General features: G+C 43.2%; 1 protein-coding gene across 1 annotated transcript in view; it reads right to left on the bottom strand.

The window, feature by feature from the left end:
- MPP4 (membrane palmitoylated protein 4) overlaps positions 1-15,442 on the bottom strand; it is an 89,129-nt gene that overhangs the window by 12,112 nt on the left and 61,575 nt on the right. Inside the window, 5 exon segments of the mRNA XM_040357240.1 lie at positions 1,023-1,103; positions 4,908-5,078; positions 11,265-11,303; positions 11,974-11,988; positions 15,107-15,127. Coding sequence (XP_040213174.1) covers positions 1,023-1,103; positions 4,908-5,078; positions 11,265-11,303; positions 11,974-11,988; positions 15,107-15,127 — 327 coding nt within the window.

Genomic DNA, 15,442 nt, shown 5'->3' with positions numbered 1-15,442 from the left:
CGACTTCAGGGGTCTTCCGACTTCTCCGCTCTCTTCTCCCGCTCTCCAGTTATTTTTCTCTTCTGCCGGGCACCACCGCTGTCTTCTTTCAGCTCTTTCACCAGCGGGGGCCCGGTCTTCTGCGTCACCTTCTTCTCTTCTTCTCCTCTTCGATGTTGACTCAACGCTCCCTCCCGCTGTAATGCCGGGTGTGCGGTGAGCTCCGGGTGGTGATGACATAATTACCCCGCCCTCTTATGTCGTCAGCACACTGGAGCATGCCGGGACTGTGACATCTTAAGAGGCCTATATAAATTGCCGCACACCGCACACCCGGCATTACAGCGGGAGGGAGCAGCGAGTCAACATCAAAGAGGAGAAGAAGAAAAGAAGACGACGCAGAAGACCGTGCCCCAGCTGGTGAAAGAGCTGAAAGAAGACAGTGGTGGTGCCCGGCAGAAGAGAGCAGGGGTATGCAATTAGTGGAGCTCCAGCCGTTGGAAAACTACATGTCCCATCATGCCTCTGCCTCTGGGTGTCATGCTTGTGGCTGTCCGAGCCTTGCTATGCCTAATGGGACTTGTAGTTCTGCAACAGCTGGAGGTCCGCTAATTGCATATCCCTGCCACAGAGAATGAATAATTATTAGGAGGGGACACATTCCGCTTAAAAATACTTATTTACCAGCATAGAGGTTACCCCGGTAACTTTGATAAACTATGGGGGGAGTAACTAGCTGTGCCAGGTTTATCACCACTTGACCTTGATATTGACAACATATTTGATAGGGTGTTTACTACACTGTATTGCTTATGTCCACTTCTTTTGTCAGAGTCCTGCTACTCTGCAATGTGTACTATTTGTATGGTTAGGACGTATCCCAGTTCTGCATACTTTTATGATGTAATGACTCTGGACTGTTTTTTCTTTTGCTGTACTTATCTCAGTGTGCACAATATATGTTTCTATTTGTTCATTAAACTTCATGATTTAAAAAATAAAATGATCAACAGCTTTAGATTTGGAATGATAACATCACTTACGTGGCACTGGACTTTGAAATAAACTGGGATTTGAACGAATAAGCTGCTTTCTTAGTTCATTAACTCCAACTCCTGAAGGCCCTACATGTAAAAAAATATATATTTAAACTCAATTTATTGCAAAACTGTTCTTCATCTCCAGTGTTGGAATTAAGACTGTATTCTCATTTTGTTAATTTGAGAATATTACAACACAATTACACATCGACATACAAAACGGTAACATGCAGCCTTGTGCACATGCTCATGCAATATAGCAAAACTGTACTGCACATACAAAAGCTGAACTTCGGGATATGAAAATATTGCTGAAATACAAGAGGCATGTGTATTCTTTCTTCAACCTTGGTGTGCTTTGTGTATTTATTCCAGACCAGTAATCCAGTGTGAAACTTTGCCTCTGTACAGGAGTTTCCTACCCCCTTTATAGATATCTTCAGGCAGCCTGTAGTGGGTGGTCCTGCTGGGCCCCTCCCATAGCTCTGCTATCTTCAGAGCCTTCACAGCACAGTGATGACGTCACTGCTGCTTTTATATGGTAATATCTGAGTTTCCAATGTGTTTAGTGCACACAAAGCGGAGGTCAGGACTCTGTGCACTCAGGTCAAGTTCCTCTACCCTAAACTCGCTCATCCATGTCTTTATGAACCTTGCTTTGTGCACTGGCCCAAATCATTTGTTGGAGGGGGGATTATGGTATGGGCTTGTTTTCAGGGATTGGGCTTGGCCCCTTAGTTCCAGTGAAGGGAACGCTTAAGGCATCAGCATACCAAGACATTTTGGAGAATACCATGCTCCCAACTTTGTGGGAACAGTTTGCCCCTTCCTGTTCCAACATGACTGCGCACCAGTGCACAAAGCAAGGTCCAAGTGATGAGTGTGATGGAATGCCTTGGCACCCCTGCTTAGGTGCTTCTGACAAACTTAGCCTTCTTCCCTCCAAACCCTTCCAGCAGACCGAGAGCTACAGTAATACCAGCCCTTTTACCCCAAGCATCATACACTGATAAAATGTTGAGGTAAAACCAAAGAAATTACTGTTTATTGAACAGAAATACAGGTTTTTATACACTTCAAAGGTAGGTCAGGCACCACATGAACAATAAAACCAAATATTTACCCAAAACATCACACAATGTTTTAGATAAGGAGGTAGGGTTTAACAATGCTAAACCTCCAAGATTTAGTCAAATTAGCTAACAGACAGAAACAAGAGGTGACTCAATAAAGAATGGAAATGCACACCTAGGAGGCACACAATGTTAGAGACACACTTAATAACCAGACTATAGCAGGATAGCAGAAGACACCAGTATCAGGTTGCTTGACCTGATAATATTAACATCTGCTCTGAGTCTCACAGTCTACAGCAGTCATTGCTGGTTTGGACATAAAGGCCCCAAATATGTATCTGGGTCCTTCAGTTCTCAGAGTCTGTGTGTTTTGGGGAGACTTCGACTTGAATCCGAAGTAAAATGACTCCAAAAGGTCCCCCTGGCACATGCCTTCCAAAGAGTAGAGCCTCCCCAAACGCCAGGGCCCACAGTCAGTAGGCAAGAGGCTAGCCTGCAGTCCCCTCCAAAAGCCTCTGTCCCAGTTGGGCTCTCACAGAGATTAAACGGGGCGGACTCTGTAAAGCACATCCAACTGCTCAGCGGGAGATCTCTGCGCTGATCCCTGCTGAGCAGGCGGATGATAGATCTGTGACAGCAGAGCGGATATGGACACAGCCCCGCTGTTCTCTATTGGGTGGTCGGATGGGAATGAATCGCCTGTCCATTTCCACCTGAGTGTCATCCGATCTTCTAGCAGGACAACGATACGTCTGTTTTAAGCGGACAGGATCGGATGCCGGTGGTGTCACTCCATAGAGAACAGTGGATGCTCCCAGGGCCAGCCTTTGGGGTGTGCGAGCTGTGTGGCCGCACAAGGCGCCATGGGCAACAGGGGCGCCGTACGACCATCAGAGCTCGCAGAATGTGAGTCGCAGTCAGTTACTCACATGATCATCACAGGAGTCTGACTCCTACGAGTCACAGCAGCAGGCGCTGCCCTGGGACTGGGTGAAGAGCAACGCATCGGCTGCTGCACCTGAAAAAAAATGGCTGCTGCCAGCCCCGACAGGCACACTGCGCATGCACCGCCGCTGCTCGGGAGAGCCCGAAAACGCTTGGCTATTCTCGGGCAGACAGCGCATGCGCAGTGGCGTCTAAGCTCCGGGCGGCGCCATTTTTAAATGCAAAGCCGCACCGTCCACCAAAAGGTAAGTCACACTGAGTCCCTGGCCCTGCATGCATCTACTTTATCAGATAAAAAGAAAAAAGTATTTACTTTTTATAGCCAGCCTACACACAGAAGGGGAGGAGGATAATTGTTTGTACATGCACTTAAATTAACTGTTATTAAAACAAATTATTTGTTACAAATATTGTTTTCCTCTTTGTGTATGTTTAGGTGACCAGGGGGCAAGGGGTGAAGATGGGGGGCGCCACAGGATTAGCTCACACAGGGCGCCTGAACACCTAAGGCCGGCCCTGGATGCTCCGAACAGGTCCGCCTGCAAAACTGACAGGCGGACCAGATTGGAACGCTCGTGTGAAACTAGCATTTGGCTGAAAATGCTAAAGAAGAGTTGGAGGTTTACATGTCTGGTTTGGATACCAAGATAATAAGTGTTTCTAAATCCAAAAACAAATATTGAATATATTTTACCAGTCCTTTTATGCCCTGTACACACGATCGCTCCATCCGATGAAAACGGTCTGATGGATTTTTCCAACAGTTATCCGATGAAGCTGACTGATGGTCAGTCGTGCCTACACATCATCAGTTAAAAAACCGTGTCAGAACGCGGTGACGTAAAACACAACGACGTGCTGAGAAAAATTAAGTTCAATGCTTCCACGCATGCGTCGACTTGATTCTGAGCATGCGTGGATTTTTAACCGATGGACGTGCCCACAGACGATCGTTTTTTTCTATAGTTTTTTTTATCCATCAGATTATTTTTAAAACAAGTTCCTAATTTTTTAACTGATGGATAAATAACCGCTGGGGCCCACACACGATCGGTATAGTCTGATGAAAACAGTCCATCAGACAAACCGATCGTGTGTACGCGGCATTAGTTGCGGTGGTTGCAATTGTTATCTTTTTCAAAGGCTTTTTTCCTTTATTGGCATCTAGGAAATCCTGGTAATAACACATTGGGGGTTATTTACTACAAGTGCAAAGTGCACTTGAAATTGCATGAAAGTACACTTTGAAATGCAGTCGCTGTAAATCTGAGGGGTAGATCTGAAATGAGGGGAAGCTCTGCTGATTTTATCATCCAATCATGTGCAAGCTAAAATGCTGTGTTTTTTATTACCTTGCATGTCCCCCCTAAGATTTACAGCGACTGCACTTCCATGTCCACTTGCAATTTCAAGTGCACTTTGTAGTGCAAAGTGGATTTGCCTTTTGTAAATAACCCCTATTGTGTCCTGGGATGGCTATATTTACTCCTTCACTGTATCTATAGAGGAAGCTATGGTAGCTACCTTAGCTAGACTACAAATATGCCTGCCTTTGTTCCGCTCTATTATATAGGGGATGGGGAGATTAGTAGTTCATAGAGGAATTATTGTAATATATTACCGCTTACCAATCTTTAGATGTGGCGGCTGCATTCATTTTCTTTTTCAGGCTAAAAACATTTTCAGCAAGCACAGAAAATACATGTTGAGCTGTGTTGAAAGCAAACAAACTTTTCTTTTTGTTCTTGGGTTTTATTTACCCTTTAAATAGAGCTCTTCTTTTTATAGTATAACGTCTTCAATGGGGAAGAATGACACAGGTGAACTAGGTATTGCATACTTGTAGCAAAAGGAAATCTTAACTAACCTAGAAGTACGATGAGTCTGTGGCGATCACAAGGCCTTCTCTGATATCTCACAACTTCCTCATAGGGTGCAGCCACAGTGTGGTAACAACTGTTGGGGCAGCGGGAGGAACAGGAGATATGAGTGTTGTTGGACTTTCTGCGGCAAAGCCTCATACTTCTCCGAAAACCAGCTGTAAAGATAAATGTCCAGTACTAGAACAATGCACTCCAAAAATCTCAACATAATAATACAATATAAAAGCAATAGTTACAGTATATTGTTTTTCAACTGCAGTACAAAAACAGACACAGTCGTTCAAAGTCACAGCCTCCATTACCACATCCAGATTTGATTGTTGCTGCTGAACATGTCCTTACATTACCTAGAATGGGTATAGAAAAGAATCACCCCCTTTAAAATAATCACATTTTGTTGCTTTGTGGCCGGAAATGAAGACAGACACTGTTTTTGTTTTAACCAGCTGTATTTACTAGGGCAACTTTTAACATCCAAGTGAAAGATAGTGCCTTAAAAAAAGTATTCATACCCCTTAACATTTTACACATGTTGTCATGTTACAACCAAAAACAAAGGTATTTTATTGGAATTTTATGTGATAGACCAACACAAAGTGGCAAAAAATTGTGAAGTGAAAAATGATAAATGTGTTTCAAAATCTTTTACAAATAAAATATCTGAAAAGTGTGGCGTGCATTTGTATTCAGCCCCCTTTACTCCAATACCCCTAACTAAAAGTGGGACCAATTGCCTTCAGAAGTCACCAAATTAGTAAATAGAGTCCACCTGTGTGTAATTTAAACTCGGTATAAATACAGCTGTTCTGTGAAGCCCTCAGAGGTTTGTTAGAGAACCTTGGTGAACAGCATCATGAAAGCCAAGGAACACACCAGACAGGTCAGGGAGAAAGTTGTGAAGAAGTTTAAAGTAGGGTTAGATTATAAAAAAAAATATCCCAAGCTTTGAACATCTCACAGAGCACCATTTAATCCATCATCTGAAAATGGAAAGAATATGGCACAACTGCAAACCTACCAAGACATGGCCGTCCACCTAAACTGACAGGCTGGGCAAGGAGAGCATTAATCAGAGAAGCAGCCAAGAGGCCCATGGTAACTGGAGGACCAGCAGAGATCCACATCTCAGATGGGAGAATCTGTCCACTGGACAACTATTAGTCGCACAAAGCCATAAGAAGTCCTGTTTGCAGTTTGCGAGAAGCCATGTGGGGGACACAGCAAAGATATGGAAGAATGTGGTCTGGTGAGATGAGACCAAAATTAAACTTTTTGGCCTAAAAGCAAAAGGCTATGTGTGGTGGAAAACGAACACTGCACATCACCCTGAACACACCATCCCTACCGTGAAACATGGTGGTGGCAGCATCATGTTGTTGGGGTGCTTTTCTTCAACAGGGACAGGGAAGCTGGTTTAGAGGTGATGGGAAGATGGATGGAGCCAAATACAGGGCAATCTAAGAAGAAAACCTGTTAAATGAATGAATGAATGCCTTGTATAGCGCTACACATGCAAACTGAATCGCTTCTAGGTGCTTTTTGCAGCCAGTGTCTACTTGGCTGATGCAAGCATTTTACCCCTTAGGCCGGGTACACACGGACAAACATGTATGGTGAAAGCGGTCCGTCGGACCGTTTTCACCATACATGTCTGCCAGAGGGCTTCTGTACGATGGTTGTACACACCATCGTACAGAAGTCCGCGCGTAAACAATACGCGGGGCGTGTCCGCGGTGTCGCCGTGTCGATGACGCGGTGTCGCCGCGACAATGACGCGGCGACGTGCGCGGCCCGCCTTTAAAATGCTTCCACGCATGCGTCGAAGTCATTCGACGCATGCGAGGGACGGCGGGCGCCTGGACATGTACGGTAGGTCTGTACTGACGACCGTACATGTCCGAGCGGGCTGAATTCCAGCGGACTGTTTTAAAACAAGTCCAGGAATATTTGTCTGCTGGGAAAAGGCCCGGCGGGCAAATGTTTGCTGGAATTCGGCCCGCTCGCGCCCACACACGACCAAACATGTCTGCTGAAACTGGCCTGCGGGCCAGTTTCAGCAGACATGTTTGCTCGTGAGTATGGGGCCTTAGGATCTCAATGCGCTTGGGACACATATATATACACATACAGGGCCAATTGTGGACAAGATCCAATTTACCTACCAGAATGTCTTTGGAGAGGAAACCAGAGTACCTGGAAGAAACCCACGCAGACACAGGGAGAACATGCAAACTCCAGGCAGATGGTGTCGCGGTCGGGATTCGAACCAGCGACCCTTTTGCTGCGAAGTGAAAGTGCTAACCACTACACCACTGTGCTGTCCCCCAGCATGCAAATGACTTGAGACTGGGGTGGAGGTTTACCTTCCAGCAGGACAACAACCCTAAACATATAGCCAGAGCTACAATGGAATGGTTTTGATCAAGGCATATTCATGTGTTAGAATGGCCCAGTCAAAGTCCAGACTTAAATCCAATTGAGAATCTGTGGCAAGACTTGAAAATTGCTGTTCACAGACGCTCTTCATCCAATCTGACAGAGCTTGAGCTATTTCTCAAGGAAGAATGGGCAAAATCTTTACTCCCTAGATGTGCAAAGCTGGTAGAGATACCCAAAAAGACTTGCAGCTGTAATTGCAGGGAAAGGTATTTCTACAAAGTATTGACTCAGGGAGGGCTGAATACAAATGTACGCCACACTTTTCACATATTTGTAAAAAAAATGTTGAAAACTGTTTATCATTTTCCTTCCACTTCACAATTATGTGTCACTTTGTGTTGGCCTATCACATAAAATCCCAATAAAATACATTTACATTTTTGGCTGTAACATGACAAAATGTGGACATTTTCCCTGCTCTGTAACAAGCGATCGCATGTGCCTGGCGGCGATCGCGCCCGCCGGGCACGAGCACGGGAGTCGGGGGCGAGCGCCCCTAGTGGCCTGCGAGAGAGCCGACCTAGAGCTACGGGCTCTCGCGCAGAGGAGCCGACCTGCCGCTGTAAAACAACGGCGGCTGGTCGGCAAGTAGTTAATGGGATGTTTAACTTCCAACTTGATAATGACCCAAAGCACACAGCAAAAAGTTGCCAATGGGAAGAAGGTTTGCCTTCCAACATGACAATGACCCAAAGCACACAGCAAACATTACCACAGAGTGGTTGAAGGAGAAAAGGGTGAATGTCCTTCCATGGTTTAGTCAAAGCCCAGACTTAAACCCCATTGAAAATCTGTGGGATGAAGACTGAAGACTGCAGTACACTAACGATCACCATCAAATTTAACTGAACTTGAGCTTTTCTGCAAAGGAGAGTGGGCAAATATTGCAAAGTCTAGATGTGCAAAGTTAGTAGAGACTTATTACAATAGACTAAAGGCTGTAATTAATGCAAAAGGTGGTCCAACAAATACTGACATAAGAGGGGCGATTCTATTACCAATTCAATGATTCTGTTTTTTTATTTTTTTATGACATGTTGGTGTTATACCTTTCACTTGGATATTATAAGTTGGATAAATCAAAAAACTGTCTTCATTTCAGGCTGCAAAGCAACAACACGTGATTATTATAAAGGGGGTGATTCTTTTCTATACCCACTGTATCAATAGTTCTCTTTATTTTATGGATGCTGGCTTATAACAAATCCATAAAAGGTTGTATGCTGACAGTTTTGGAACAAGCTCAGTTGAAAGGAGAATTCAAGTTAAAAGTAGAACATTGTGAGCAAGCAGACTCTTTATTGTATGCTTTGTATCTTCTGCAATAAAACACACTTATGATCTTGCTCGTAATCTTCTTTAAAATGATTGTGAGCAGGCATTCTTGGCAAGCCATGGTGCCTAGTTGAATGAACTCCTACACACATACACGGGAGTTATGTCGACTCGCATTGGCCATTTAGGGAGTCTAAACCCGCGTACACACGACCGTTTTTCGCGATGTAAAAAATTAATTTTTTTTTATGTCATTAAAAACGATCGTGTGTGGGCTCCAGAGCATTTTTCACGACGTAAAAAATGGCCATTACAAATTTAGAACATGCTCTAAATTTTCGTGTGTGGGCTTTTTAACGACGTGAAAAAACCGTGCATGCTCAGAAGCAAGTTATGAGATTGGAGCGCTCGTTCTGGTAAAACTACCGTTCATAATGGAGATAGCACATTCATCACGCTGTAACAGACTGAAAAGCGCGAATCGTCTCTCACCAAAGTTTTACTAATACGAAATCAGCAAAAGCAGCCCCAAGGGGCCGTTGTACGTGTTGTATGTCACCGCGCTTTGCTAGAGCATTTTTTTTTCACGATCGTGTGTAAAAAGAATCGGGTTAAAAAAAAATTGTTTTTTTCTAGACCATTAAAAACGGTTGTGTGTACGCGGCATTAGAACACAATTTTTGCAAGAAGCCGGCGAGAAGATATCAGCATCGGTTAGAGAGCTTGTGGATATCACATCACTGAAGCAGAGACGAGTATTAGCAGACTTTGATAGAGCGGAGATGGATTAGAACCCCTTTATTTAGACATGATATTACTGCGATCAGGGGCTCCATTAGAGAGATTTATAGCTGGAGAGAGGTGGTCTGAGTCAACCTCTGGCTTTTGCCATGATTGCCTATTCCAATTTATGTTCATCTGGCAGTTGAGGAAATTCTACACTAAAGCCTCATACACACGATCAGTCCATCCGATGAGAACGGTCTGAAGGACCGTTGTCATCGGTTACCGATGAAGCTGACTGATGGTCCGTTGCGCCCACACACCATCGGTTAAATAACCGATCGTGTCAGAACGTGGTGACGTAAAACACAACGACGTGCTGAAAAAAATGAAGTTCAATGCTTCCAAGCATGCGTCGACTTGATTCTGAGCATGCGTGGATTTTTAACCGATGGTCATGCCTACTAATGATCGGTTTTGACCTATGGGTTAGGAATCCATCGGTTAAATTTAAAGCAAGTTGGCTTTTTTTTAACCGATGGTTAAATAACCTATGGGGCCCACACACGATCGGTTTTGACCAATGAAAACGGTCCATCAGACCGTTGTCCTCTGGTTAACCGATCGTGTGTACGAGGCCTATCACTATTTTCACCCAAGATTCACACAGTTTTTTTAAATGTAATATAATAAAAATGTGTAAATCATGAGTGACATTTGAATGATTCAAATATGAAAATATTAATAGTTAGACCCCTAAAAGTGGAATCTCTCATAAACATCACAGAAAATCACAGAATCACAGACCCAGAAACACAAGTGAAGATACTTTACGAATGGAGTCTCTTGGAGATAAAAGAAATTATCATCAGGTGGGTTTTATTATCCAGCATACACCAAAATGTGAATATAAATGGATGAACTAAATCTTTAAAACTAAAGTTTAATTTGCTTATAGATTGCCTTACCTTGTTCCTGCTTTCAACCCTCATGAACACACCAATAACATACAAATTTGAAATAAAACATTTCCATTTTCATGACATACTTTATTTTAGACTCATCACTAGGTCTCTGTGCTTCTCTAAGGCCCCGTACACACGGTCGGTTTGGTCCGAAGTTCATTTTCATCGTGTATAGGCTATCGGTCTGTTTTCCTTCGGTCCAAAATTTTAAAACATGCTTCAAAACCGAACCGATGGACCGCTGCCCCATCGGACCAAACCGATGGTTAGTACAGAAAAGCATTGGTTCAAAACCCGCGCATGTTCAGAATCAAGTCGACGCATGCTTGGAAGCATTGAACTTCGTTTTATTCAGCACGTTGTGTGTTTTACGTCACCGCGTTCTGACCCGATCGGATTTTGAACTGATGGTGTGTACACACATCAGACCATCAGGCCACTTCAGTGGTGAACCGATGAAAACGGTCCGTCGGACCATTCTCATCGGTTTTGTCCGACCGTGTGTACGGGGCCTTACACAGATCATGACTGGTGGGGGTGTCCGCAGGGTAGTGTATATAGCTTTCTAAAAATATTATAACACCCTATCTCAGTATTCTGGTGGGTTGGCTCTTGGGAGGAGATACACAGATATCAAAACACCCTGATGGGTAGATGTCAGTCTGTAGGTGGGGGCATTCCTGGGCAGGCAGCATTTGCATGCTGACTGCCCTAGGTAATGCCCACATGTGATGCTAATATTTCATAATTAAAAGTCTAACTGAAGTTCTCTGAGCAAGACTGGGGTTCAGTTTAAGAATACAATACGATCTTAGCTTATTTTCTTTAAGAACCGGCATGTTTGTTATGTGTATTTTCTCAGAAAAATATTCTTTAGCTGTTCATTTTTCTATGGATAGTTGATCCACATTCCATTTCAATTATATGTTTCATACATACCAATAACATATCCTGACCCATAACCAAATTCTTCCTCTTCTTAATGTGGATAGCCATGTAAAAAAAAAAAAAAAGTGACAATTAGGTAAATGTTATTATAATATGAAGCAAAAGAGATGCAGTTTATTTTTCTTTAGGAAGCAGCCACAGACTGAATGGCAAAGTCTGTCCCCTGCCAGCATGCAACAGAAAAGACCCTTGCTTTCTATATGGTAGCAGTGGTCCCTCCGCAGGTCTGAAACACCCCCTGCTGATTTGAGAGCTATAGGGTTGATTTTCAGACAATTTTTTTCTGGTTCCGGTCTAGTGCAAGTCAGTGACCAGACCTGGGTCGGTAGCTTTTCCCCACCTGTTCCCCATATTGGCACTATACCTTGATTAGAGTATGCTATGAGCAAGTATGTATTCAGAATTTTGCAAAGTATAGTAGGCACTGGCCAGAGGGAAAAATCACTTTGCCACAGTCTGACGGCCTGAACATGTATTGCAATTAATGCAAACCAAAATGCCCTTTTCTACCCTCTGTTCTCATTCTTAAATTATTTTGTACTCTTAATATGGCAATGGTGACTTGGCCATAATAACAGTTCAGAGTGGTTAGCTACTAAACCCTGAATTGCGACATATGTGATGTATCAGTTGATGGTCCTGTGGCTACCTAAAAACCTTTGATAAAGATCTCACCAAAACTGGAAATGATTAATCTTACCTCCTTTTAGCTCCTCTGCAAGGTAAAGAACCAAATATACAATTGTTAGTACAAGAACATGTATTGTACACCAACTATTTAATCGTAGTTATATTACCAGTAGGGCTTTAGATCCTGGGATAAATAAGTTTGAATGCAGTGGAAGGGGTCCCCAATTTTTTTAAATAAAGGGTGAGTTCAAAGTTCATAGGACTTTAGGGTGGCCTGACTTTGGCCAGTGGAAAATGCCCTGGCATCAGTGGGAATAAACAATAACTCAGGCTGAGGTCGCGTACACACGATCAGTCTAAGCCGATGAAAACGGACTGAAGGACAATTTCATCGGTCCAAACCGACCGCGTGTGGACCCCATCGGTCAGTTATCCTTCGGTCCAAAAATGTAGAACTTGCTTTAAAATTCAACCGATGGACGCCTAACCAATAGGTCAAAACCGATGGTTAGTACGCAAAAGCATCGGTTAAAAACCTGCGCATGCTCAGAATCAAGTCGACGCATGCTTGGAAGCATTGAACTTAATTTTTCTCTGCACGTCGTTGTGTTTTACGTCACCGCGTTGGACTCGATAGTTTTTTTAACTGATGGTGTGTAGGCACATCAGACCATCAGTCAGCTTCATCGGATGGACTGATCGCGTGTACAGGGCTTTAGTGGGAGTAACAAATTGCTCCAGAATTGGTGGTCAATGTGAGCAAAAATTGATCTAGCACCTGTGGTTAGTGGGGGTTGGGGTAATAATACCCTATTGTTGGTGTAAATTCAAGGAATAGTGCCCCATAGTTGGTATCAGTGGAAGGAATGATGTCCCATAGTTGGTTTCAGTGCAAGGAATATTGCCCCTTATGCTGCGTACACACGATTGGAATTTCCGACAAACCGTGGATTTTTTTTCTAAGCAATGTTAGCTCAAACTTGTGTGGCATACAAACAGTCACACAAATGTCTGAAATTCCAAACGTCAAGAACGCTGTGACGTACAACACTACGATAAGCCGAGAAAAATTAAGTTCAATGATTCCGAGCATGCGTAGGATTTTTGTGCGTCGGAATTGCATACAGACGGTTGGAATTTCCGACAAGAACTTGTCGGAAAAATTGAGAACCAGCTCTCAAACATTTGTGGTCGGAAATTCCAACAGCAAATGTCCGAAGGAGTATACACACAATCGAAATATCCGACCAAACGCTCACATCGAACATTTGTGGTCGGAAATTCCGACAGCAAATGTTCGAAGGAGCATACACGCGGTCGGAATATCTGACGAAAAGCTCACATTGAACATTTGTTGTCGGAAATTCTGATAGTGTGTACGTGGCATTAGTGGGTATCAGTGAGAGGAAAACTGATCCCACTGTTGGTGTCAGTAGGAGGAATAGTGCCCAGTCTTTGCAACCAGAGGGAGGAATAGTGCCACATTGTTGGTATCAGTTGAGGTTATAGTTGTGACAGACCAAGCCGGGACAGGGGCTTTTGGAGAGGACTGGGAGCAAGCCTCTTACCCACCGAATATGGGCCCTGGTATTTAAGGGAACTCTACTCTTTGGAAGGTGTATACCGGGGGGATTCGTGGAGTGGTCTTGTTACTTTGAATTCAAGTCCATGTCTCCCGAAGACACACAGACTCTTGGACTGTAAGCCTGGGGTCCATGTTAGGGACCTAGATGCCACATTTCCAGCAAGGACTGCTCCACACTGTGGGACTCATAGCACATGATGATGTCATCAGCAAGCCATCTGTCTGGGGCCCCTTGTCATAATGTGTTTATTGAAAGTAGGTCTCCTGCTGTTGTCTGAAGGTGTTCTGTGTTTATACTTATAATATTTTGTATTGCACAAGCTTGGTGACAGCAAGTCTGACCTGTAGTGAGATCCTGATTAATCAAAGCAATGTCTAGGTGTGAATTCCCATTCGCCTATTGTTTCTGTCTGCGTGGGCACAGAGTCATCCAGCTGGCTAATTAACGTAATGTTTATAGTATATGTCTGTTGTTCTAATTTTTAACCTGTGTGCAGTTTGTATTGTTTGGGTAATATGATCAGGAGGGGGGATATCCCTCTCTAGTGTATATATCCTGTGTTAGTTTGTTCAAATAAATTTGTTCCAGCTTTGCAGCCAAACAAGTCGTGCCTAGTTCTTGGTTGCAATATGTGGCTATAATATCTGATATCTGTCTCCAGACTGGAGCAAGTGGTATATGACTTGTGTTAGGGAAGCAATTACGTTACAATAGTGACCCATGCCTGGTGTCAGTTATATTAATTGTATCCCACCGTTGCTGTATGTGGCATATATAGATAATAATACACCATCAATGGTTTTATTTAGAGGAATTGTGCCCTTTGATGGTTGTCACTGAGAGAAAATATGCCCCATTGTTGGTGTCAGTGTGGGAGGAGTAATGCCACATCATTGGTGTCATTGGGAGGAAATGTGTCCACATGAATGGTGTCAGTGGGAAAAATAGCACACCAAGGACTAGTTAATGCAAGAAAAGTGCTGTATCCAGCTAGTGGGCCGCAATTTTGGGGCTATTGTGCAAAGGCAAAATTAACAATAAAAACTCAGAGCAAGAAAAAGAGGCACTATTTTTCCATTTCCTAAAACTGCACTGCTATACTTTGTCATATTCTCCACTCAGTGATGGGTATCTCTAATGTCCAAAAGAGCATAGGGATCTCTGATGTGTGATGCAAACTCCTAATGTGCATCACAGGTTATTATAGACCAATATACAAATAAGGTTGTTAAACATATTTTTTACTGCACGGCCCACCAGGATTCATCCAACCTTTCCTTTGTGAATTACAGATTTTTACATACAGTACTCAAAGATAATGATAGTCACAAGGGTACATGCATTGGACCTGAACCCAACTGGTTATTTGAAGCAAACAGAGTCTAAGGTAAAAATCAATCCTTTACTGTTTAATTTATCAGCTCCATCGCCCGTATGATTTTACGTGACTGCAATATATACATTAGATCCTAATTTCACTTGGACATGTGAATGGTCTATACAACAAATAATATTATTATTAATGATAATAAGAATATTGGCACTGAGGATTGAAATGCTGCATCAAAAATATTTGGCACAAAACCTAAATATGTACAGCGAGATTTACAGTATTACCTGACTCAAATGTTTCCTCATCTGATGTTTTATTCAGCAGTATGCAAAATAAATAAATACATTAGCATAACAGCATACCAAAACTCAAAATTGTAACATGCTCACTTTTCATTTGGTATATGTAACATCATCACATACAGGTTTCGGCTAGTTCACACCAGCCACTACGGTGAAACGCAGCTGCTGATGTACAGTTGTATAACAGCAGTGTTGATGCGCCGATCATGGCACATCGCATCGCATACTTTTTTCTTAAACAAACTTCATTGAGATGTTACACAGTGACATTTCATTATGTTCTATTGACCTCAGCACAGTGCGAGGAGGTAGACTGCC

This window comes from Rana temporaria, chromosome 6 (assembly GCF_905171775.1).
Source record: "Rana temporaria chromosome 6, aRanTem1.1, whole genome shotgun sequence".
Classification (NCBI taxonomy): domain Eukaryota; kingdom Metazoa; phylum Chordata; class Amphibia; order Anura; family Ranidae; genus Rana; species Rana temporaria.
Note: the sequence above shows the minus strand (reverse complement) of the source record. Positions and strands in the feature narration are given on the sequence as shown.